Consider the following 20,491-nt stretch of genomic DNA (forward strand, 5'->3'; position numbering starts at 1 on the left):
TAAATGCAACAACTTAGGAAAAACATCTTTTATTTAGGTAGAGCCAGGAGAGCTCATTGGCAGGGCTCCAGTTACAGCAGCTGGTGTGAGGAAAAAGTAACACTGCTTAGCCGAGCAATTGCTTCAGACTTTCTGCTAGCAACCCTCTTTTCTGCAAGATGCAAGAGCAGAAAGGAGCTTGGCAGGGCCCAAATGTCAGAAGCTCAGCAGCAGCATGATCTTAGTTCCCTCTGATGGTTTTGGCCTTCTTTAACCAAGATGCTGTGGGAAGATGTCTGCTGTCAGGACCTCTTCTCTTCCCTTCTTTGCAGTTTGATGGCCTGGAGAAAGTAGTCCCCTCATTCCATGCCAGTAGCCTTCAGCTTGTAAGCAGCAGCAGAGGTGTCCTCTGAACCCTTGCCAGATACATTTACCTGGTTGTTGATTTGTCTATCTCTTTATCTTTCCTCTTCCTCCTCGTTTCCTCCTTCATATCTCTCCACGTCCTTTTCGCTGTAGCCTATTTCCCATATCCTTTGTCTAATTATACGGTAAGGAAGGGACACCTTACTCTGGAGCAGCAGCTCTGGCTGGCATTTGTACAGAGAGAGAGAAGGACCCATTCAATGGAGCAGGGCTGCACTGGCCAGAACATCCCAGGTCTGTCTGGGAAAGTCAGGGTGCCAGCCACCTCACCCACAGTTTTCGTCCCAACCCTGTGAGGTGGAGATGGTATCTGTCGTTGTCTTTCAACAGCACACGGAGAGGGTTATCCTTTTCAGGTGCCCTGGTGCTTGTATGTAAATTTCCGCAGTTCATCCCAGAAGAGGAGGCTGAGAATGGTATGTGGTCCCAAGCGGAGGTAAGCAGGTCCAATTCCTTTGTACAGGGCCAGGAGGCCTTCTTTACTGGAGATCTGCAGGAAGCAGTCAAAGAAGCCACGGTAGTGCTTGCCCTGGTGGTCACAGGAAGGAGAAGAAGACTGTGGTTAGCTCCTCTGGGTGTATGTTTGTCTTTCTGTAGGCATACACTAAAAGCCCCACGGGATTAGACAAAGGCCTATGGCATCATTGTACACCATTTCCCACAGATGTTCCATATTCTAATCCACAGAGGAAGCCCACATACAGGATTTTCCTTGCCTAGTTGCTATGTCCCTCCCAAAGGGTTATTAAGCATTACTGGCACAATAAGGTCCCATATAGCTGGCATTACTCATATTCATGAACAGTCACTCCCCTTCTTCTATCCATTTATTTATTTGACTTTTCCAGTAATCAGTTGCCACTATCTGTTCACTGCTGCAAACTTGGAAGCTTAATTCCACATCATCTGAGCAGTCATGCTTCAGACCTAGTGGTTTTATCTAGAACAAAGCAGTTTTGTTGCCTGACTCCAAGTTCTAGGGGAAGGAGATATGAAAAAAAAAATGTGTAGCATTTTTCTCCCTGCAATGTGTAATTTTATGAAAGCTTGTCAGGTTTTGTCACTGTCTTTCTAAACGAGAAAGCCCACAAAATTAGAGTCTGTCTTGGATGGAACCGTGCCCTAAGCTCTTGGTGATCCCAGTTGTTCATGGTCTTTTTTTCTGCTGAGGTATCTCCTTTCTGAAAAGAAGAAGCAGAACTGGCCATTGTATTCCAGGTGCAGTCCACCATAGAGTTGTATAAAGACATTTTTATACAGCTGTCTTGTGGTATTTCTCCCACTTTTCCAAGAGCTCAGGCAGAGTTGAAAGAGCCACACCACCCACTCACTACCTAAGGGTGGGTAGTCCTTGGTCGTCCAGATGTTTTAGGCAACCGTTCCCATAATCCCATGTTGGTTGAAACTTCCAGGAGATGAAGCCCAGATCATCTGGAGCATTAAAAGGCCCCACTCCTGGGCTAGCAGCTTGGAAGGGTGGAGGTTCTCTTTGGCTATTATGGCCAAGAGCCATCCAACAATGCCTTTTTTATCCAGCCATTTCTGGGCCTCCGGAAGTCCTTACCATCCCCTTCTCATCCACCGGCTGGTTGTAGAGTCTGGTGCTGACTACATCAAAAGGCGTCATGGCCACAGCCACAGCCACACTGCTGATCATGCCTCCCGACAGGGCCACCAGCCAGCTGTCTTCTTGGAACCTCTGCAGACGGGAGAGGACAGCCATTACTCGGCTGCTATAGAATCATCGAACTGCAACACTGGAATGAATTTGATGGCCATCCCATCCAGCTCTTGCCAATATAAATTCACAGCTAAAGTATTCTTGATAGACTGCCATCCAGCTCCCATGCCAGCAACCTCCAGGGAAGGGAGAATCCACCTCTTTCTGAGACCATTCATTCCTCTGCCAAGCACTCCCTGTTAATGGGTAGTCACCACCAGTTTCCTTGTATTTCAGATCCATTGGTTTGGGCCCTGTCTTCGGGAGTAGCAGAACACCATTTCCCATGTGATAGCAGCATCAGGTATCAGAAGGGCTGTCTTACTGTCTCTCTGCCATCTCTTTGCCAGGCCACCCATATCTCAGTCCCCTGACCTCGAACTGCCAAGCTCACCTACCATCTGAGAGGCAATGCTGACCATCCAATAAATGTGTTCTTGCTGGAATTAAGGGGCCCCAAGCTAAGCCTCGTCAGGCACCTCGCCCAAGTTGAGAGCCCCTCTTCTTCCTCACCTTGTGCTTCCTGACCCACTCCTTGGCGGAAGCAAAAGTAGCCAGCTGCACAGCCGAGCCCACCATCACCCGAGGCACAGCACCGCTCACCCCTCGCCACAGTCCCAGCAGTCCTTGCTTCTTATATATTGTTTCAAAAGCACTGGAGACACTCTAGAGAAGGAGGAAAGTAAAGTGCAGGCCTTAGTTTGGGGCAGGAAGACGAAGGTAGCAGGAGTGGTGCTGGGCACAATAGTGCCAACACTTGACTGTGGCTTCCCTGCCTTCCTATCCAAGTTCTCCTTAAGTGGGTAAACCAGAAAATGGCCACAGGGCTATCAGGCAGGGCTGCGATCAGTGCCATGGAAGGGAGAGGGGCAAGAGCATCTGTGGAGGGTTTGAACTGGTGGAAAATCCACAGAACTTGGAAAGTTGCTTTTTAACATCATTCTCACTCCTCATTAGAACATTTGAACAGGTATTGCTGCTGCTTGTTGCCATGTTTGAAAAGTAACTCATTGTGTGGTTTGTTTATGATTGATAGGAGTGGCATACAATTAACAAAGTTCTGAGAATGCTTCTAAGCTTATCTAAAAGTACCCTTGAATAGTAACTTTAGAAAGTGACTAGAAAGTGTGGAAACAAGTGTGTCTTGCGGCGTCACAAAGGCCCACCGATTTAACGTGCCCTAATTTTGGGGGACTCTAGTGGTGCCCTTCCTCAGCCACCTTTTTGTTCTCTCTTGGGATGTTCCCTTGGAACTGTGTTGCCTTTAAAGGGAAGGGCTATGGTTGGCAGCTCCGCCCCTCCTTGCTCTGAAAGTGGAGGCGGTTTCTGGCTCATGGGGCAGAAGGGCAATGTCCAGCAAAACTCTCAGGGACAAGGTGGGATGCCTGAGGAAGTTGCCTCCAGGTAAGAAGTCCACTTCCTTCTTTGCACCACAGGAACAGAGCATATTCAAGCTCAGAAGTCTCTCCCCTGCCCCTGGAGGGCCCGGGGTGGGGTGGAATAGGTTTCTGGTGTTGTGGGCTTTATAAGGAGAGAAGCCCTTGCTGTGATGCCAAGGACAGAGGCAGCTGCCCACTCTGGAACCTTTTCTTCTACCTCTCTAGCTAGGAGAGGAGCCAAGTGGCGGGAGCTCAGGGGGAAGGGACTGTGCGCATGTGCTTTGCAGAACAAACTTGCTGAGATGGTTGGAAAGTGATCCGTGCAGAGTAGCACAAACAGCTGACGTCACCAGATCCTCCCCCCCCCCCCGGCTGGATAACAAGGGAACGTCTCCCTCGCCTCGCCCGCTCCCTTTCCCTCTCATTCAGCAACTTTGAGTGTTGCAAAACATTATCTGTGTCATCAGGCTGGGGAAGCTAAATGGCTAAATGGACCTCTCACAAACAACAGCAAACGTTGGGCGGGAGAGAAGTTGTCGAGGGACGAGCATTCTTCTGGGGGAGGGAGAAAGTCCATGGCAAATTTTGCAGCAAGCCATCCAGGACCATATGCTCAGCCAGAGTAGAGGCACCTGCAAGCAAGGGCTACAGAGGTGGGGGAAGGTGCTTGGGGTGGGTGGGGTGGGGGGGTGGATGACCCAAACCGTAACCTCTCAGGATAGGCAACACCACACATTATGAACTCCTTGGAAATGTGACCATGGCCACCTTTGTTCCTGGCTTTTGCCTCCAGAGGAGTCCCTGAGCTTATTCCCTGAAGCACCCCAGGATCAGGCCAGTGTGTGGCCTTGCAATGGCTCCAAATTGAGCTCTGGATAGTTACATCTTTTGGATGAACAGAAGATGCCTTCTTGTTTTCTCTGAGAGAGTCACAGGGCACCTGCTTTGCCTGCAAGAGGTGGTCATAACGCCTCAATTTACTCAATTAACAAGCAGTGGAAAAGAGCCAAGGAGTACCAGCTTGCCACAAAATGTGCTATAGCCAGGCCCCCTTGCGCACGCAGCGGTGCCCATTGCCAGCTCACCTGGTGATTGTGTTGGTGTCCCACAGCAATGGCCGCCACTGTCTGGGCTTGGAGATGGGTTTTGACCTGCAAATTAGAAAAGGAGAGATCCTTAGGGACAGAGGGAATGGCCTTGCTTCAGAACCCTGAAGCCTTAGAGGGAATAAAAGGGGCCTGTTCATGCCCATGGCAGCAACAGGTCCAACCTGCCTCTGTTCTTCTCATTCCGGAAAGGCACTTGGGGACAGTTACATAACTCTCTACACCCACCTGTTTTTCTCTCAGAGTTTGAGCCCAGGGCCCATTGCCATCTCTTGCTTTATGGACTTGCAAATGTCTTGGGACACTGTTCCTCCTTTGCACCGATCCCAGCCCACACGCTGTTTACAAAGTCTAAAAGTCCAGTTCATCTTTGGAATGTGGCACTGAAAACCAAAGGGACTGGAAGCAGAGGATACAGCTGCTCAGTCCCAAGGAGGGACATGTACTGATTTCTTCCAGGGTGGCAGTTTCCCCACAAGAACAGGAGCAGGACAGAGCTGTTGGGCTTCTGTCTGGCTTTGCAGGCCTTCCCGTAGATGTTGTAGGCACTGTGTGGGACTCAAAAGGCTTTTTAAAAAAAAGTTGTTTATCAACTTCTTTTCCAAATTACGTCCAATAGAACCTAGTTTGAGAACCAGCATGGTTCTTACTGTTTGTTTATTACCCAGATTTGTATCTTGCATTTCTTTCAGCGAGCTCACGGCAGGGCACGGGATTTCCTCCTGTGTTATTCTCACAACTGCCCTGTGGGTCACCCATGGGTTTCCTAGCTTTGTTCAGATTGCAGCTTGGGTTCCTCGCATCCTAGTCCAGCACACTAACCACACACCCTTACGGGCTACAAGCCCAAGTGTACTCGAGGCAGAAAAGGCTTTGAGGCTGTTTCACAAAACACAAATGGGAACGGAATTATCACTGGGGTGGAGGGAATGGCTTGGCCTTTCTTAGAAGGCTGTAGGGATTTGTTCACCCCAGTTCTATGTGCAGAGGATTTGGATCTCTGAACCCCCTGCATCCAGGGGCACATTGTGGCTTACAGGGGATGGAGAAAGCATCTGATTTTGGCAGGAAAGTGTCATGGGCCCATACGGACGGTTCCAGAGGAGGCTTGTGCACTAACCATGTGCTGTGTGGCTACGTACTGTGAAGAGCAGTGGTCACAGAACTATTAGGAAGCTATTCCATGCAGAGCCGGATTCTGCACCCTGTACTCAACTCAGAGAAGTTGTCCAGGGTTGCATAATTGAAGGGTAAAGAATACAGACTGAGTTTCTCCCTGCTTCCATATGCCCAATTTTGTCATGAGTTGGTCAAACCCACTTTCGATGGTTGTCTTCACAAAGACTAGAATCGGGATGGCTGTACAGAGGGCAGGGAGCTTTTCCAGAATATGGCACGCTGCATCCGAAATAAGTTCAGTGGCTGAATTACAGCAAAGCATCCGTAGGCCTTTGTGTAGCTGGCACGTTGACTTGAGTTGGTTAAGAATGGGTCGACCACCGGCTGTCCTTTCTGGGCTGGTAGAGGGGCTGGGAACTGTTTATGGGGAAATCACATAGGTAGTATCTTATCTTTCATTTAGAGTCTGTCCTTCTCCAAGATGCTCATGGCAACGTATAGGGTTGCCTCTTAAGTGTTCTGAAGTCACTTCTGTCTTACAGCAATCCTAATGGGGTTTTTGAGGTTTGTGGGATCTTCACAGAATGATTTACTCTTGTCGCACCCTGGTGATTTCCATAGCTGAGTGGGGATTTAAACCCAGGATTCTTGTGGATCTAGTCTGATACCCTATCCAATACACACCATGCTGATGTCCTTTCATGGTTTTCTCCCTGTTTTTCCTTATAAGTGCCCTATGAAGGGGGCTAGGGTGACCAACTCTCTGTGATGGTCATCAGCATTGATGAGGGACTAGAACCTACATCTCCATAAGTGTAGCAGGAAACTATGGTGACTGCACACCAAGTGAGCTTTGAGGAAGTAAATGAGTTTTCATTAGGGTACTTATTACACTGCCATCCTGCCAAAAATGGCTGTATTTGAAAGAAGGGCAGCACACGTAATGGTTCAGACAGGGGCTGAAAAGGTGCTGCTGATGCTGGTGGAACCGTGGGGCTTCCGACCATGGGCAGTTCCACTGCTGTTGGTATCCCGCTGTCTTTATAAAATGGGGATAGCCCTGGACAGCATTGGAAGGGAGAGTTGATATGGGGTCAACCAGGATGAAAACATTGAATCTCAAAGCATTGCAACAAGTGGTGCCTTTGCTCTGTCTCTGTCTGCCTCCGTTTCAGTTCTGACACCTGGTGGAGGGTGCCAGGATGGCCTTTGGAGGAGCGGGTGGAGGTGGCTACCCAGGGCTAGACACAACCATGGCAAGACACTCAACACAGACTTACCAGGTAGGCTGGGCTGCCTACGAATGCTCCCAGTCCCCCAGCCATGGCTCCGGCCACGATGGTCCCCCCTGGCTGTTGGGTCAAGCCGAGATCTTCCGCGTAGGAGTAGAAGCAGAAGCGGACTCCGTTCATCAGCCCCTGGTAGAGGAGCCCAGCTGTGAGTCCCTTCTGGAGCCCCCAGATCCCATCGGCCTGACTGACGGCCACCATGGCCTGCAGCACCCCTCGGTAATGGCGGGGGTAGGTCCCCCGAGAGCGGAGCTCCCCTTGCAGCTGCAGGCGCGTCTTGATCACCTCAAGTGGGTTGGTGAAGACACAGGCCATGCAGCACGCCGTCGCTCCTAGCACAAAATCCACTGGTGGGGAGACGGAAACCACGACGGGAGGGGTGTGGGAAGGATCCATGCTGTGACCCCACTAGCCCTGCTTGTGCAAGGCACCTTAGGTGTACGAGAGGAGGTGGAGGGAGAGCTGCTTGCCCCTCTAGCGATGCACTGAAGAGAAGCCAGGCTCAACACTTGATTCCCAGGGTTGCAAACTGGCACGCCAGCCTGGTCCAATGGGGCAGCAAGCAGCCTCTCTCCCCTCTTGCAGGCCCTGTTGCCGGCTTCTCTTCTCCCTTGTGGCTCAGCTTGCTCTGTGCCATCCGCGGCAGTGCTTGCCACTTTTGGTGTTGCTTTAGTGTCCTCTGCAGGCGCTCTCCTTCCTGTCTCTGAATGAAAAGGAGGGCTGAGCTTTCTTTTTATTAGCCTCTGTGCCAGGGAAGGGGTTGGGCAGGGGAGGGAGCTGTGCTGAATATAGGGGAAAGTTCACCCCATGTCTCTATCAATCTCCTCCCACCACAGTTCTGTTGACTAAGGATCCTCTTACTCCTGAATTTGCAGGAGCAGAGAGTGCAGGAGGAGGAGGGTGGGAGAGGGATCCAAGCTCCTCCTGTAAAGAAGGTGTTTGTTTCTAAAACTAGCAGCTGGTCTGCCGGGCTCCTTCTCTGAAGACAGCAGATGAAAGAAGGGCATTCTGCAATGTGAGACAGAAGGTGAGATTATGGGAGAGACTTGAGTGCCTAAGGAGGAGGCAGATTACAGAAGGAGAAGAGAGATCCCCTCTTAGAACTTCCTATTGGGGAGAAGCCGATTTACCAGGACCATGGGATAATAGTTATGGTAATCCGTTCCTGTTTGACAATTGGAAGCCCCTTCTGGACCCGTTGGGAGAAGGAGAAAAGACTCACAACCGTGTCACAGACACTTGTTTATTGTTAAATGCACCAATAAATGTTCCACCTGTTTTGAAGCAACAAAAATCTACTGATTTCTTTGAACTGAATGTGGAGCCGAAAACTCTCACATGCAGGAATACTGCTTCTGTCCCATGCACACCTGTATATCATTGCAGCATACCCACACAGAAATGTGGGAACAAAACATCTCATGGAAGTGGCCTTCTTTGAAAAGAAATGGCCGACTATACACAGAGTGGAAGGCGTATCTTGTCCTAAGTCTGCAGGGGCAGAAGGAACTGGTGCAAAGCATAAGGACTGAGAAACATTGCCAACAATGTACAGAAGGAGGAAGAAAGAATCTTGTGACACCTTAGAGGTGAACAAATTTTATTTGGCGTAAGCTTATGAGGACCTCTGCTGTTCATGGCAGCAGGTTTGTGTTGCTATCCACTGAAGATTTCTGCAAAGGAAGGCTGATAACCCTGTTAGCAGGGCCAGCCCTTCTTGGAAAGCCTTTAAGAGGGGCTCAAGAGGTCATGCGCCGAGAACGTGTCCTTGCTGGACACAGTCACATGCAAGGACGATGCCGGCCAATCTGGGCCTTTTGGGAAGCAGTGAGTGGATATGGTTGTAGCTGAAGAACATTCCTTCCCCACACAGGCTCAAAGTGTGGTCTGGATGGTTTGTGAACAGCTGTCTCCGTCAGTGTCCTGAAATTTCATATCTCAGGCAGGGGTCCGGTTGCAGGAGGCAGGACAAAGGATCAAAAGGCTGGTTGGGAACTAGGTCACAGAGCCTTTGGCCTTGGCAGGGCACCTCTTGCATACCATTAAGTTTTTTCCCCCCCTCTCCGCTGCCATCCAGAGAGCTTCTGTTCCTCAGAGGCCTTTCCATGTCAATGAGTGCTCCGTTCTGTTCCGTTCCTGGCATTGGGTTCTCAAAAAAATCAGGCTTTGACTCCCGGGCTGCAGAGGGGAGAAGATGGGGCCCCACATGGAAAGGAGATGGAGGAAATCTAGCCTTCATACTGGCTACAGTTTGTGCTGGGCTGCTGGACCTAATGGTTATCTCTCAGGCAAAATCCCCTCCTTAAACTGGAGAGGTGGAGATCAGACTTTATTTCTCACATCCTAAAGTACAGCCAACAAAGGGAGGAAGCAGGGAAGAGAAGCTGGGATTAAACAGAGAGCTGAGAGTCATTGAATCTATGATGAGAACAATAAAGAAGCCAGAAGGAACAGGCGGCAGCCTTTTTTTGTCCACCCAGTGCATTGCAAGCAGTTTTATGCAAGCTGCCTCTGGTGAGCTTGGTATGGCAAGAAAAGATTGGCACATGTCACGTCCTTCCCGTCAAAGCCATGAGATTGGAATAGAAAGGAATTCAGGACATAAAGGAGACAGCAGGGGGCTTCTGCTTGTCCTTGTTACTAGCGCAAAATGTGGACGCACTGCAAATTAGCAAGGACAGTTTATTATTACAGGTTGGGATGGAGACGTATGTGCAAGTACATCCTGTCTCAGAGGCCTCACTTCCTGGGGAAACAAAGGCCCCTGACTGAACTTAATACATTAGCAAGTATCTAATTTTTTTAAAATACAGATGTTTTGAAATATGAAACAATTAAAAAAACCAAACCAGGCAAATAAAACCCCCACCCCACTTTTAGAGTGACTGCATGACTTGGGATAAGTGGCATGGCCCCAGTTTGTATGGATTTGCCTTTGCAAATGGTGGCTTCAAGATGTTCTGTTCCATCGTAACCACTTCACTCTTCCCACCTCCAGCCATCCAGCGCCTTGCGACTAACATCACAAGCAAAGCACGTTGGCATACCCTCTGCAGAGCCTTCTCCTTCGAAATTTCTTCGAACAAGAGTGCCACCTTCTGGCCAATCAAGGTTACAGAGATAAGGAGTTCTTTGCATCACACAAGAGTCCTTTCCATTGCTCTTTCCGAGCTGAGTCAGAGGGTGACAGGATTTGACCCTGCATTCCAGCTTTGCCCATCAGGTTACTGAAGTCATGTTAGATACCTCCTTTTTAGAGTGACAGTAGCCAAGGAAGAACTAAGGAGAGCAGCTTAACAGGCAGACAGGGAGGGCTGTTCTGTATCTCAAGGTGGATGAAAGCTGCACAAAGGGGGTGATTACTTAAAAGAAGGTAAAATGCATGCAGGGTGCCCCTGCGTGTCCACTCTCATTACATTCTCAAAGATGAATGACCAGTGAGCATGGGCATTACGGAACCTCCTCTTTGCCATACACCAGAGTGCTCCCCTTTTCACTACCACCTGACTCCCATTAGGAGGAAGAGATCCGCTTTCCTTGTGGTCAAAGACCAGCCCTGATGCTAAGCTCTCAGTTTAGAGAACTGTGACACAAGACCTTCCGCCAAGCTGCTACCAACACCAGTGGGTTGTGTACCATATGCTGCTGCTGGGATGCATCAAGAGAGGAAGCGTACCATGACACAATCTTGGTAGAAGTTGCTTAAGGATCACAGTGCCTGGATGGCCTATTTGCAAAAACAAACAGACCCATTGGTTTCCACCTAGGCGTAGAGTAGTGGGACACCTAGAACGGGTTCCATCTCAGCAGTCATCAAACCAAATGTAAACAGCAACTAATGGAGTTCCTTCTACACCTTGACCCTTCAGCTTGAAGCCCAGTAGCCCCTGGGAGGAGTCTTCTCCCAGAAGCATGAGTGCCTCTAGCCCATGTCAAGTTGTTCATTGCATGTCAGAAGGCAGAACAAGGCTCCTCCTCCTGCAGAATCATGTCCCTCTTCTTGAGCTGGAAGGCTAACACCAGGGGTCCCGAGAAGCCCGGCCACGGCAGAGGCTGTCACTGCGCTGCCATGCACTATGGATCAAGCTCAGGGCATCCTCACATTTCTTCCTGATGGAACTGTCCTCAATCAGCTTGTGTGAAAGGTCAATCTGTACAAACCAAGAAGGGGTAGAGGAGAACAGGTTTGTGGAAGGAAACAAAGCAAAAGGGGCCTGACAGGTTGATCTGCTGGCTTTAAGAACAGCAGGAAGCATTGAGGAGAAATCCACCATCCAAACCACAGCAGGAGCAATGCTTGGAATTCATCAGGGTTTGAGGAAAGGATATACAGTGGCACCTCGCTTAACGATGTTAATTGGTTCCCAAAAAAACATTGCTATGGGAAAACATCGCTAAGCGAAACACCATTTCCCATAGGAATGCATTGAAAACCGATTAATCCGTTCCAATGGGAACGGATTACCATCCTTAAGCGAAAATCGCCATAGGAAACATCGCTAAGTGATACAATGTTTCCCCCATTGGAATGCATTGAAGCCTATTCAGTGCATTCCAATGGTTTTGCGATGTCCATTTTAGCTATTTTTAAAGTGTCTTACAATGTTCAGAAATGGTTTTAAATGCTTGGGATCATTGGTGCACCTTGCAAAAAACTGTGCAAACTTAATTTGGCTTTGTTCTGAGTCTTTGTTAATTTTTGGTGAATTTTTTTCTCCCCCATTGGAATGCATTGAACTGTTGGTTTGACAAACTGTTGGTAAGGCACACTTAAAATTGCAAAAACGGAACATTGCTAAGCGAAACAGGGGACCTAAACTGTCATCGCTGAGCGAGGCAAGGTCCCGAACATCGCTATGCAAAATTTCCCCATAGGAAACATCGCTAAACGGAGCGTAAAATCGCTCAAAAAAACCATCGCTAAGCTAATACGTTGTTAAATGAGGCAATCGCTAAGCGAGGCACCACTGTAACATGCAAAGGACTAGACATCATCAGACATGAGCCAGCTCTCCTGGGCAGGACGACAAGGCAGTAGCCAAGCATAAGACAAGAGATGCTACCTGGTATGTACTTTTCCACACAGCATCCAGAGTGGAAAGGAACCGGTCTAGTTCTGCAGTACAACTAAAATAGAGGACCCACGGGGGCAAGTATTGCTTACGGTCTTGGGCAAACTCCTAGTGGCAGACAGAAAGAGAGGAGAAGTCAGTGGCCCTGCCCTTCTTTTGCATTCAGAAGCTTCTAGGTTCAACCCTTGGCATCCTCAGGTAAGGCTAGGAAAGCCTCCGCTCGTGCGCCCCCCCACTTGAAATGCTGGAGAGCCATTGCTGCCAGGCAGTCCTGGGCAAGATGGAGCAAAGCCCTTGCCTGGCAACAGGCGGCTGCCTAAGTCCTAGGCAGAACTCGGGCACAACCGCCTGGCACCTGGGCAGGCCCTCCTTTACTCACCACCATACAGTACTCCCGGCCAGCCTCTGTGGAGACAGAGGCTACATCTGCCAGCTCGGCTGTGGCCAGTGAGCGGAAGAAGCTAGTTTGGCAGTCCTCGTGGCAGGTGAAGAGCTTCTGCTCTGTGACCACCAGGCAGCAGGGCACACAGGGGGCAGGAACCACCCCTTGGGGGATGACCTGGTGGAGGGAGGGAGGGATCGATTAAGCCCTGTGAACCTCCAGCAGAAGCCTCTGAAAAGAGCCCTCCAGACCCGCTCCAATCCTTTGCCTCCACTTTTGCACAATGGCTCTCAAACCAGTGGCTTTTCTTACCCCTTTGGAGACGGCTTGGCACAGATACTGCATCCAGTCGGCCATCTCTTCCTCGTTCTCAGCACTCAGCTCCAGGGAAGGTCGGTCAGTCAAGATCACCTGGAAGGAGTGGGGCCGGTCCGTGGTGTTTGACCTCCGACACCCACCACACTGCTCTCCCCTGTCAGGAGGAGAGAGAGAGTTGGCTGTTGTGTCTGAGATGCAGGGGTTAGGGCTGAGGGGCATGTGAGCACTCTGGGCTATGGGTGCATGGCTGATACTCACCCCATGTTCACAGAGAGCAGAGGGGTCACATCTGTACGGTCAGGGTACTGGTACAAGATGCCATTGCTGCAGATGAAGGGGAAAAACCTGCTGTGATTTCTTGCTTCCATCCTGACGTCCCCAGTTCAGGGATACGGCCTCTGTTACAATCTAGAGGCAAAGCTGGGCTAGTACTTGTTTAGGGTCCTATTTGTGCTACCTGCTTGTTCCGGGCCAGACAAAACCCCAATGAGTAAAGATTCTTTGAGTCCTGATGAAGACAGAAAGCCACAGGTGCCTTAAAGAAGTGTCTTGTACAGACGGTGTACAGGGAGGAAGCACAGTATGATGAGAACAAAAGGAACGGATGCAGGTGCCTTTCCATGTTTGGGAGCTTCCCTGGGTCCAGCTAAGCACTGAACAGACAGTTGGCTCTCCCTCGTCCCCAGGCAGAGGGACTCCCTTGTCCTGGGCAGCTGAAATGGTTCTTATAGCCTCCTCTGCCTGTTTCAAGATAGCAATACCTCCTCCTCGCAGGAAAGGGGAAAGTGTTATGTGCTAAAACAGCTTCTCTGCCCAGGTCAGCTGGCTGTCGCCCTGCAACTCCAGGAAATGATGCTGAAACCATACAGGAGGCCACTTGCCATTTTTTTTTCTGTACTTCATGCCTCCCACTAAGCTGGTGAAGTGGCACCCATGGAAGAGGATATCAGTGTGCGGTTCCAGAACAGTATCCTGCCCTATTCTAGGGTTCAGGGTGAGCACACGAAATGCAAGGACCAGCTAGCTACCCACATGGCAGTCCTGCTCGTGCTGCCACTTCCAAGAGGATTACCTTTCTCCAGCTGCCCTCCCCGATCCCAGCCCTGTCGCAGGAGAGCCTGCGTTCCTGTCAGCTGCGCCTGTCCTTGGGGCCTCACCTGAGAACCACAAAACAAGGCTTCCAGTTCTCCTTGCCCAGGTAATTGGTGCCGGCCTTGTAGTACAGGATGCCTTCCTTGGTGATAGAGTTTTCTGCCAATGTGTAGTGCGAAGGGGTGGGTCCCAGGGTTTCATCCATGGGGTCTTCCCAGTGCACAAGGCCGTAGAAGCGTACAACCACCTCAGAGGTCTGCAGGGGACAAAGCCCATTCCCAACACAAGCATTAACGGCCTCTCATGGCTACAAGAGACATAAAGGGATGAAAGCGCCCTGGGAAGCTTGTGATTGACACCGCGGGATTTAAGAAGAGGGGCCTCTTTTTGGAGACAAACGGCTCCCCTGGGGCCTGCAACATTAGGGGTCTTAGGCACCACAAGATCCCCAACCCCATGATAGCACCGCTTCCTTGGAAAATGCAAACGGTAGAAGGCAACAAGAAGTATAAGATCCAACAGCTGGAGCTGGGGAATCTCTTCCGCTCGATCCCCAAAGACGAAAGGAGAGAGGGAAACATGCCAGCAGGATCATGAGAGGCTCGCCACACTTCCCTGTGGCAGAAGAAGGGCTTCAGGTGTGGTATGTTAGGAAAAGGAGGGCTTGGCTGTGCATTTATAATCTTCTTGCTCATGTACACGAGAGACTTAACCACAGCACCCGCCTCACCTCCCGCTTGGATTCCTGGGCCACAAATTTGGCCAAAGCGAGCTTCTCCATGGTGGCATCAGTCAAGATGCTTGGGTAGGGTGGCTCCCGGCATCCTTTGATCATCGCTGACTTCAGAGCTGCCAGGAAGAACCTGTGGGGCATTGCGGGAGAAGAGGGAGATCAGGCTGCCATAGAGCACCTTGTGGGAGCTGCATATTAGACCCACATGCAAGCAGAATGTGACCCGAAAGCATGGATCCAGCCTGAGCCGTGCATGCAAAATCAAGACAGCAAAAGGAGGTCTGAAATTGTGTTTCTCCCTGAAGAAGGCTTTTTTTTTCTGTCCTAAATGTTGCCAGAAATTGAAGCTTATGGTTTCCAAAGCAGGTGGTGTGAGACCCTAAGAGAGTCAAGGCACACCCAGCTGTGGGTTTATGAAGCCACATTAAAAGGCAAAGCAAGAACCCAAACCATGTCAATTTCCACTCCCTTGCGAGCGCCTTTACTCACTCAGTCAGGCTGGCGTCAGATGTGTCCAGAAGGAACTGCTTCCTACGGTTGGTGCAGACCAAGGTCACTGTCTGCTGATCTAGGCCTACCTGTGCCAGGGGAAGCAAAGCATGCTAGGTAAGGAAGATCTCTTGGCTCTGGCACTCCTTGGAAAAGGTCTGGACAGAAAAGCCTCTTGACTGCCACTTTTAGGGGCAACCAAGGTGGGCTCTGGAGGCAGTGTGGCACCCTACATGTTTGTGCAAGTCCCCTGGGAGCCTGGAGTCCTCCATGCCAAATCCACCCCTCAGGGGGTCTGCTCTCATTCCAAGAGACCCCACCAGCACCAGAAGAAGCACAGGCCATATCTGCCCTTAGGAAGAGGTGTCTTGACGTAACCTGGCCAGGCTTACCGAGACATAATCCAGCTCATTATAGGAAACAGCTTCCTCCACCATGTATGGCTTCTCTGCGGCTCCTGGCAAAATATGTGGGGAGGGGGAAGAGCGAGGAGGCAGTCATGCCTGTGCAGTCCCAGGGCAAAGGACATTCCCCCCCCCCAGGGACTCTGGCTGACCCAATCTGGCTTAGCAGCACAACCCATGGTGAGGCTTAAACTTCTTGTCTTTCCCCTTGAGAAAGGGTCCGGAGGCGTCCCTAACAAAGAGCTTGGTGAGTCAGGGCTGCCATTGAAAGCAGGCAGTGCTGCTCCTTTGGATGAAGCGGCCTCTAAGGCACTGCCCATTCTCCAGGCAACCAAGGGAAGGCGTGCGGATGTAACTCGCAGGCTCTCATGGGGAACTGCACTTGGAAGTGAGGGGGAGGGAAGGGCAGAGTACCTTTGCGGATGAGATACACATAGCAGTCCGTCAGCAGCACGTAGACCAGTTGGAGGTTCCCCTCCATGTGCCCAGTGCTCATTCGGATCATCTGTCCAGAAAAGAAAGGAGACCCCAGTTGAAGCCCTGTTGGAGAATGAACTGCCGACAGGCCACACCTCTGAGAGCCACCCTCTGTTAAGAGACCCGTCCTGTGTCTGTCTCCCCCCTCTCTGGCTCTTCTGGTACTGCTGAGAAGGAACTGGCTCCCTTGCCAAGTGGGCTTCATGACAGCTGTAGCCTCTTGTCCCGCCCCCTCTTCCTCCTAACACTCCACTACGCTCCTTGCCCTAAGAGAGAAAGCAGGATGAAGAGGGGCAACCTCACCCCCACCACGAGTCGCCATAAGGAAAGGCCTCACAGACTGGGACCTACTCGAAAGAGTTGTTCCTCATTCTCCCGAAAGACATGGATCATCAGGAGAAGCAAGTGGTTATTGTCTACCCTGTATAGGAAGAAGAAAAATAGGCTGTTTCTGCAATCCTTCCGGAAAAAACAGTCGTGTTTTGTAATCTAAAGAAGAGGATAATGATGTCAAGGTGAAGCTTCAAGAGTCTTCCGAAGCCTCAGCAACTTTTTGCCAGCCCATACAGGAAGGCACTGCAAGAATCTGAAAAGTTGCCATAAGCAAGACCTTTGAAAAGGCCAGTGAGTCCATCATCTGGCAGGGATGGTATCTGGATTCTGTGCAGCAAGTGAATTACAATGGGTGGAAATTCCAGACTGAATGGCCAGTGTGGACGTATCCTATATTGGGATAGCATCCAAAGAATTAAGACTCTGACCTTCTGGATCACAGTTCTGCTAGGAAAAGCAGCCTAACACCACGTTGTCCTCAAGCACAGAAACACGTGTATTGTGATTTTAAGAAGGGAGTTTTGGTGAGTTAACTGTTTTCCTTTTCACCTCTTTCCCTTGACCTCCTCTGAAACGGGGAACTACCGGCCTTCTTTTGCTGGTGAACCAAAGGCTCATCTTCAGACACAGGCCCTCAAGGTGGACTTACAGCCCCCGGGTCCCAACTGCCCCTTACCTGAACTCTGAGGGGTGGGCTGTCTCAGATGGGCTGCCCTGCCCCTCCTCCACCCCTGAGTCCTCGGCGCTACTTGGGGAGGGACTTTTCTGGTCCCCCTTTACCCTGCTGAGGGCCTCCACCCCGGCACTCTCAACTGCCTCCTCTTCTTCCTCCTGTGAGTCCGTTACTGTTGGCCCAGATGTCTCTCGTCTTCTCCATCCTCCTTCCTCCTCTTCCTCAGCAGCTTCAGGGCCACCAGGAACATGTGGCGGTTGGCCATTCCCTGCAGGGTCATGGTGGCTACCACTTGCTGCAGGAGTGTTTGGACTCTCGACGGTAAAACGGTAGAAGTCCATGGGGGCTGAAAGCCCCTCACTAAAGCCGCCAGGGGGTGGCCCCTCCGATGAGGGGGCCTCCCCTGGAGAATCGGTCCGAAAGGACTGGTCAGGGGACTCGAGGTGGTGGCTCCATCCACGGCCTGTTGCTGGAGCCGAGGCACCCAAATGCCTGTCCAGTGAGTCCATCACTTTGCTCAGTGACCGGCCCACCCGCTCCATGGAGGTGTCCTTCATCTCAGGGATACACAGCCCCAGCTGGGAGAGCGCAGAGGCCTCAGTGCTCAGCTCTGGGATTGCCTCGGGACCGGATTCCTTCCCTCTGGCCCCGGCACTTGACAGGTTCCCCTCATCTCCATCTTGAGGCCCAGCCTGGGTGGCCGGAATGGAAGTGGGCCCAGCGGCCTCCTCTGATTTGACTTTCTTCTTCTTGCCCGTTTTCTTCTTTTTGGCCAACCTGCAAAGGGGAGTAGCCACGTTAGGCTCAGGACACCATGAAATAAGAAGGCACCTCAGGAGGCTGCAGCACCTGGAGGAATGCAGGCAGGGGGCGTGTTGGCCCTAAAAACAAAGGACAGACCCCACCCCCTTTTTTCTGAGAGACAAGAGGCATTTCACAGAACCTGACGGGTGGAAGCAATCTGGGAAACCAGACAGTCAAACCTGCTACTCAGTGTGGGATTTGTAACAAAAGCAGCAAATGTGACGGTCCTGACAGACAGCCGCACAGCCTCTGTTGAAAGACCTCCAGCCATGCAGAGCCTCCCACCCACTGAGGCAGGAAATCTCACCATCATGCTCTCCAAGCCTTTCTTTGGCTGCTTGGCTCCCATCCACCAGTAACAGGCAACGGTGTTACTGGTGATTTCAAAGTTGTGCTCCGGAAGTCGAGCAGGGAAAGCTCTTGAAGAACGGCTGAGCTGGGGCCACCGACACCTATGCCTTTGCAGCCTGACCTGGTGTGATGGAGGCCTGAGTTTCCCATGACTCAGCTTGCTGGAAGAAGGCTGTACGCACCTGATGACTTCCAGTTCGGCACAGCTCTCTGACTGGTCCGTGCCTTCTGTTGTAACAAGGTCGGCCTTCTCCTGGGAGGCAGAGTGCAACGGGGTCGTTTCAGTGGAGGACGGGGCTTCTGCTTTCTCATTGAAAGGGTTGTAACGTTGCTGTGTTGGGCTCTTGGCAGATGCTCGGCTAGTGTTCAGCTCAGAAGTAACAGAACGTGGGCAGCTGAGGGTGTCTGTGAGATCTCCGTCTGGAGAAGGAAGAAAGAGAACACCTAGTGATCTCCCACAGTAGAGTAACGGGGGTGTGAGGTAGAATACAGATGCAGAGAAGGGAAAGAGTTGCCCACAAGGCCCAAGTGTTACTCTGTGGTACCTCCTGTCAGTTTCACTCCACTGGCACATCCTGATGAAAAAATCCTTGCTTAGGACCCTTGGGTGCCTCCACCAATCTGATTCTTAACTAGTTACTTGGTGAGGAACCACGTGCTGGTCTCAAAGTTGTTAAACTTCAAAACTCTTTTGACTGTTTGTAAATGATAAAACAACCATGGAGATGATGCCTGTCAGAATACTGCAGGCACCAACCTGACAGAGAGCAAGCAAGGATGGCCACAGGCAGAAGGACCTCTGTTTGCACCGTTAAGCCCAGGAAATGGAGGTCAATGGCAATTCATGTTTGAGACTGCGGAGAACTGCCCAAGTATGTCCTTTTTTTTTTTTTACCAACTCCAGCATATTCTTGTCATCAATGTGTGATAAATTTAGATTCCCTTTTTTAATGCTTTCCATTAGCTTTACTGCTTTCTCTGAGGCAGATGGAGGTCAAAGAAACATTCTCAGTTCTTTTCTCATTTGCAAGTTTTGCTTTCCTGCTCTTCCCTTTGCAGTCATAAGAGCTAGAAACTTAAAATACAGCGGTGAGATTGAATGCTAACATGAGTCGATGGGTTGTCTGCAGCCCACACCCCTTTTACAATCGGTGTGGAAGGAGGCCCTGAGTTTGGGCAGCACTGGGACCTTGGTAAGGGGAAGGCAGAGAGAGAGAGAGAGAGAGAGAGAGAGAGAGAGAGAGCAAGTTGGCGGCTGTGGCCACTATCCCAAGCCGGCTTGGAAAGAGAGGCTGTGGGAGCAAGAGTTTGCGGCCATCCCATCAGAGAAAGGCAGAGCATGGCAAGGAGAGGCGGCTTCATTCTGGCCTGTTTCCATGCACTGTCAGAACAGAGAACACGGTTAGTTGCCTCGGGCGGAGGAGGGTGATCTCCAGGGCCTGCACAGAAATAGTTGGGCGGCTTGTTAATTGGAAAACTAGAAAAACAAGTGTCTCATGCCTGAAGAGGTGAGGCTGTTAAGACTCCCAGAGACCCCAGGTAGGCAGTTCAGGTGGGCAGACAGACACCAGCAGCTCAGGGAGAAAGCCCATCATCCCCTTAAGGCTAGTTGAGTCACTATCCATACCCTTGGTTAGGTCTGGAAAAAAAAATTAGAAAGGAGGAGAGGGTAGGGGAGACCCTTGCCAAGAGCCCTCGGGCCCAACTGTCTCTGCCCACGGGGCAGGCAAATGGTGTTAGGGACCCACAGCGGCACATGCAGCAAGCTCTGGTGCAGGAGGAAGAAAAACAGAGAAAAACAAATACGGAAAACCAGGCGAGCTCATCCCACCTTCCCAGGCTGTGGTGGGCATGGACGGCACTGCGGGAAAGACATCTCCAAAATCATAATCTATAAAATGAGGGACAAAAATGAGGGTTAGCTCTGTTGGCTCTAGACAGGACGGGGGAGAAGAGAAGGGTTGGGTGGAGCAAGGAGGCAGAGATTGTGAAGGATTTCCCTGTGAAACCTGGTCCCTTCCTGTTTTCCACAAGCCATCGCTCAGTGCACGCAAGCAGACAGCACTGGGGTGCCCTGAGCTGCGGAGCGTCTGGAAATCTTGTTGAAGTTCTTTCTGCAATTTGGGGACAGCCCAGGACACTGAATGGGAGACCTTCTCACTCAGCTGGAGCAGAAAGGCCTGCCCTAGAGAAGAGCAACCCCGATTCCACTCCAGTCTTGTTCATTCACCTCATCATGAACTCCAGTCTCTTTCTATCTGCCCACCAGTGCCCTTGCTCTGGCCAGGAGAAGGTTTGCCTTCCTTTTGTCCAAGCAAGCCAAGGAAGCCCCGCACTCTCCTCAC

At 50.9% G+C, this 20,491-nt stretch overlaps 2 protein-coding genes and 1 long non-coding RNA gene across 9 annotated transcripts in view; 1 reads left to right on the plus strand and 2 right to left on the minus strand.

Moving 5' to 3' along the window:
* Nucleotides 1-7,414, minus strand: SLC25A34 (solute carrier family 25 member 34). Of its 2 annotated transcripts, XM_020782075.3 has the most exons (5): nucleotides 7,010-7,414; nucleotides 4,590-4,655; nucleotides 2,639-2,791; nucleotides 1,970-2,104; nucleotides 1-934 (listed from the first exon to the last, which is right to left on the minus strand). In XM_020782075.3, exons 1-5 carry the CDS (start codon nucleotides 7,412-7,414, stop codon nucleotides 758-760), a joined length of 936 nt encoding a protein of 311 aa, XP_020637734.1. In that variant the 3' UTR covers nucleotides 1-757. The 2 variants fall into 2 exon arrangements, with proteins under 2 accessions (XP_020637734.1, XP_020637735.1); XM_020782076.3 differs by lacking the exon at nucleotides 1,970-2,104.
* The window catches only part of LOC110073176 (uncharacterized), a 42,877-nt gene extending 32,997 nt beyond the window's left edge, over nucleotides 1-9,880 (plus strand). Inside the window, exons 5-6 of one of the 3 annotated variants that reach the window (XR_013538136.1) lie at nucleotides 6,905-7,012; nucleotides 7,974-9,880. This is a non-coding gene — a long non-coding RNA (uncharacterized LOC110073176). Of the gene's footprint in view, nucleotides 1-6,904 lie in introns of all 3 variants that reach the window. The other 2 variants (XR_012080515.2, XR_013538137.1) reach the window with 2 other exon arrangements.
* Nucleotides 9,687-20,491, minus strand: part of PLEKHM2 (pleckstrin homology and RUN domain containing M2) — a 20,491-nt gene continuing 9,686 nt past the window's right edge. For 2 of the 4 annotated variants that reach the window (XM_020782067.3, XM_078379460.1), the window contains 14 exons: nucleotides 19,978-20,037; nucleotides 18,329-18,566; nucleotides 16,995-17,768; nucleotides 16,337-16,406; nucleotides 15,923-16,013; nucleotides 15,497-15,561; nucleotides 15,105-15,193; nucleotides 14,613-14,745; nucleotides 13,948-14,138; nucleotides 13,049-13,114; nucleotides 12,785-12,944; nucleotides 12,470-12,649; nucleotides 12,082-12,198; nucleotides 9,687-11,169 (listed from right to left, as the gene is read on the minus strand). In XM_020782067.3, the coding sequence (XP_020637726.2) occupies nucleotides 11,032-11,169; nucleotides 12,082-12,198; nucleotides 12,470-12,649; nucleotides 12,785-12,944; nucleotides 13,049-13,114; nucleotides 13,948-14,138; nucleotides 14,613-14,745; nucleotides 15,105-15,193; nucleotides 15,497-15,561; nucleotides 15,923-16,013; nucleotides 16,337-16,406; nucleotides 16,995-17,768; nucleotides 18,329-18,566; nucleotides 19,978-20,037 (2,372 nt within the window). In that variant the 3' untranslated portion in view covers nucleotides 9,687-11,031. The remainder of the gene's footprint in view (nucleotides 11,170-12,081; nucleotides 12,199-12,469; nucleotides 12,650-12,784; nucleotides 12,945-13,048; nucleotides 13,115-13,947; nucleotides 14,139-14,612; nucleotides 14,746-15,104; nucleotides 15,194-15,496; nucleotides 15,562-15,922; nucleotides 16,014-16,336; nucleotides 16,407-16,994; nucleotides 17,769-18,328; nucleotides 18,567-19,977; nucleotides 20,038-20,491) is intronic. The other 2 variants (XM_020782068.3, XM_078379461.1) reach the window with 1 other exon arrangement.

Source organism: Pogona vitticeps, chromosome 7 (assembly GCF_051106095.1).
Source record: "Pogona vitticeps strain Pit_001003342236 chromosome 7, PviZW2.1, whole genome shotgun sequence".
NCBI classification, from domain to species: Eukaryota; Metazoa; Chordata; class Lepidosauria; order Squamata; family Agamidae; genus Pogona; species Pogona vitticeps.

Coding starts and splice junctions, on each gene's coding strand:
- SLC25A34 (XM_020782075.3), bottom strand. CDS start 7,414: ATGGATCCTTCCCACACCCCTCCCGTCGTGGTTTCCGTCTCCCCACCA. Junction 2,105..2,638: donor AGTGGGTCAGGAAGCACAAG/GTGAGGAAGAAG, acceptor TCCCGTCTGCAG/AGGTTCCAAGAAGACAGCTG. Junction 935..1,969: donor CGGTGGATGAGAAGGGGATG/GTAAGGACTTCC, acceptor TGTGACCACCAG/GGCAAGCACTACCGTGGCTT.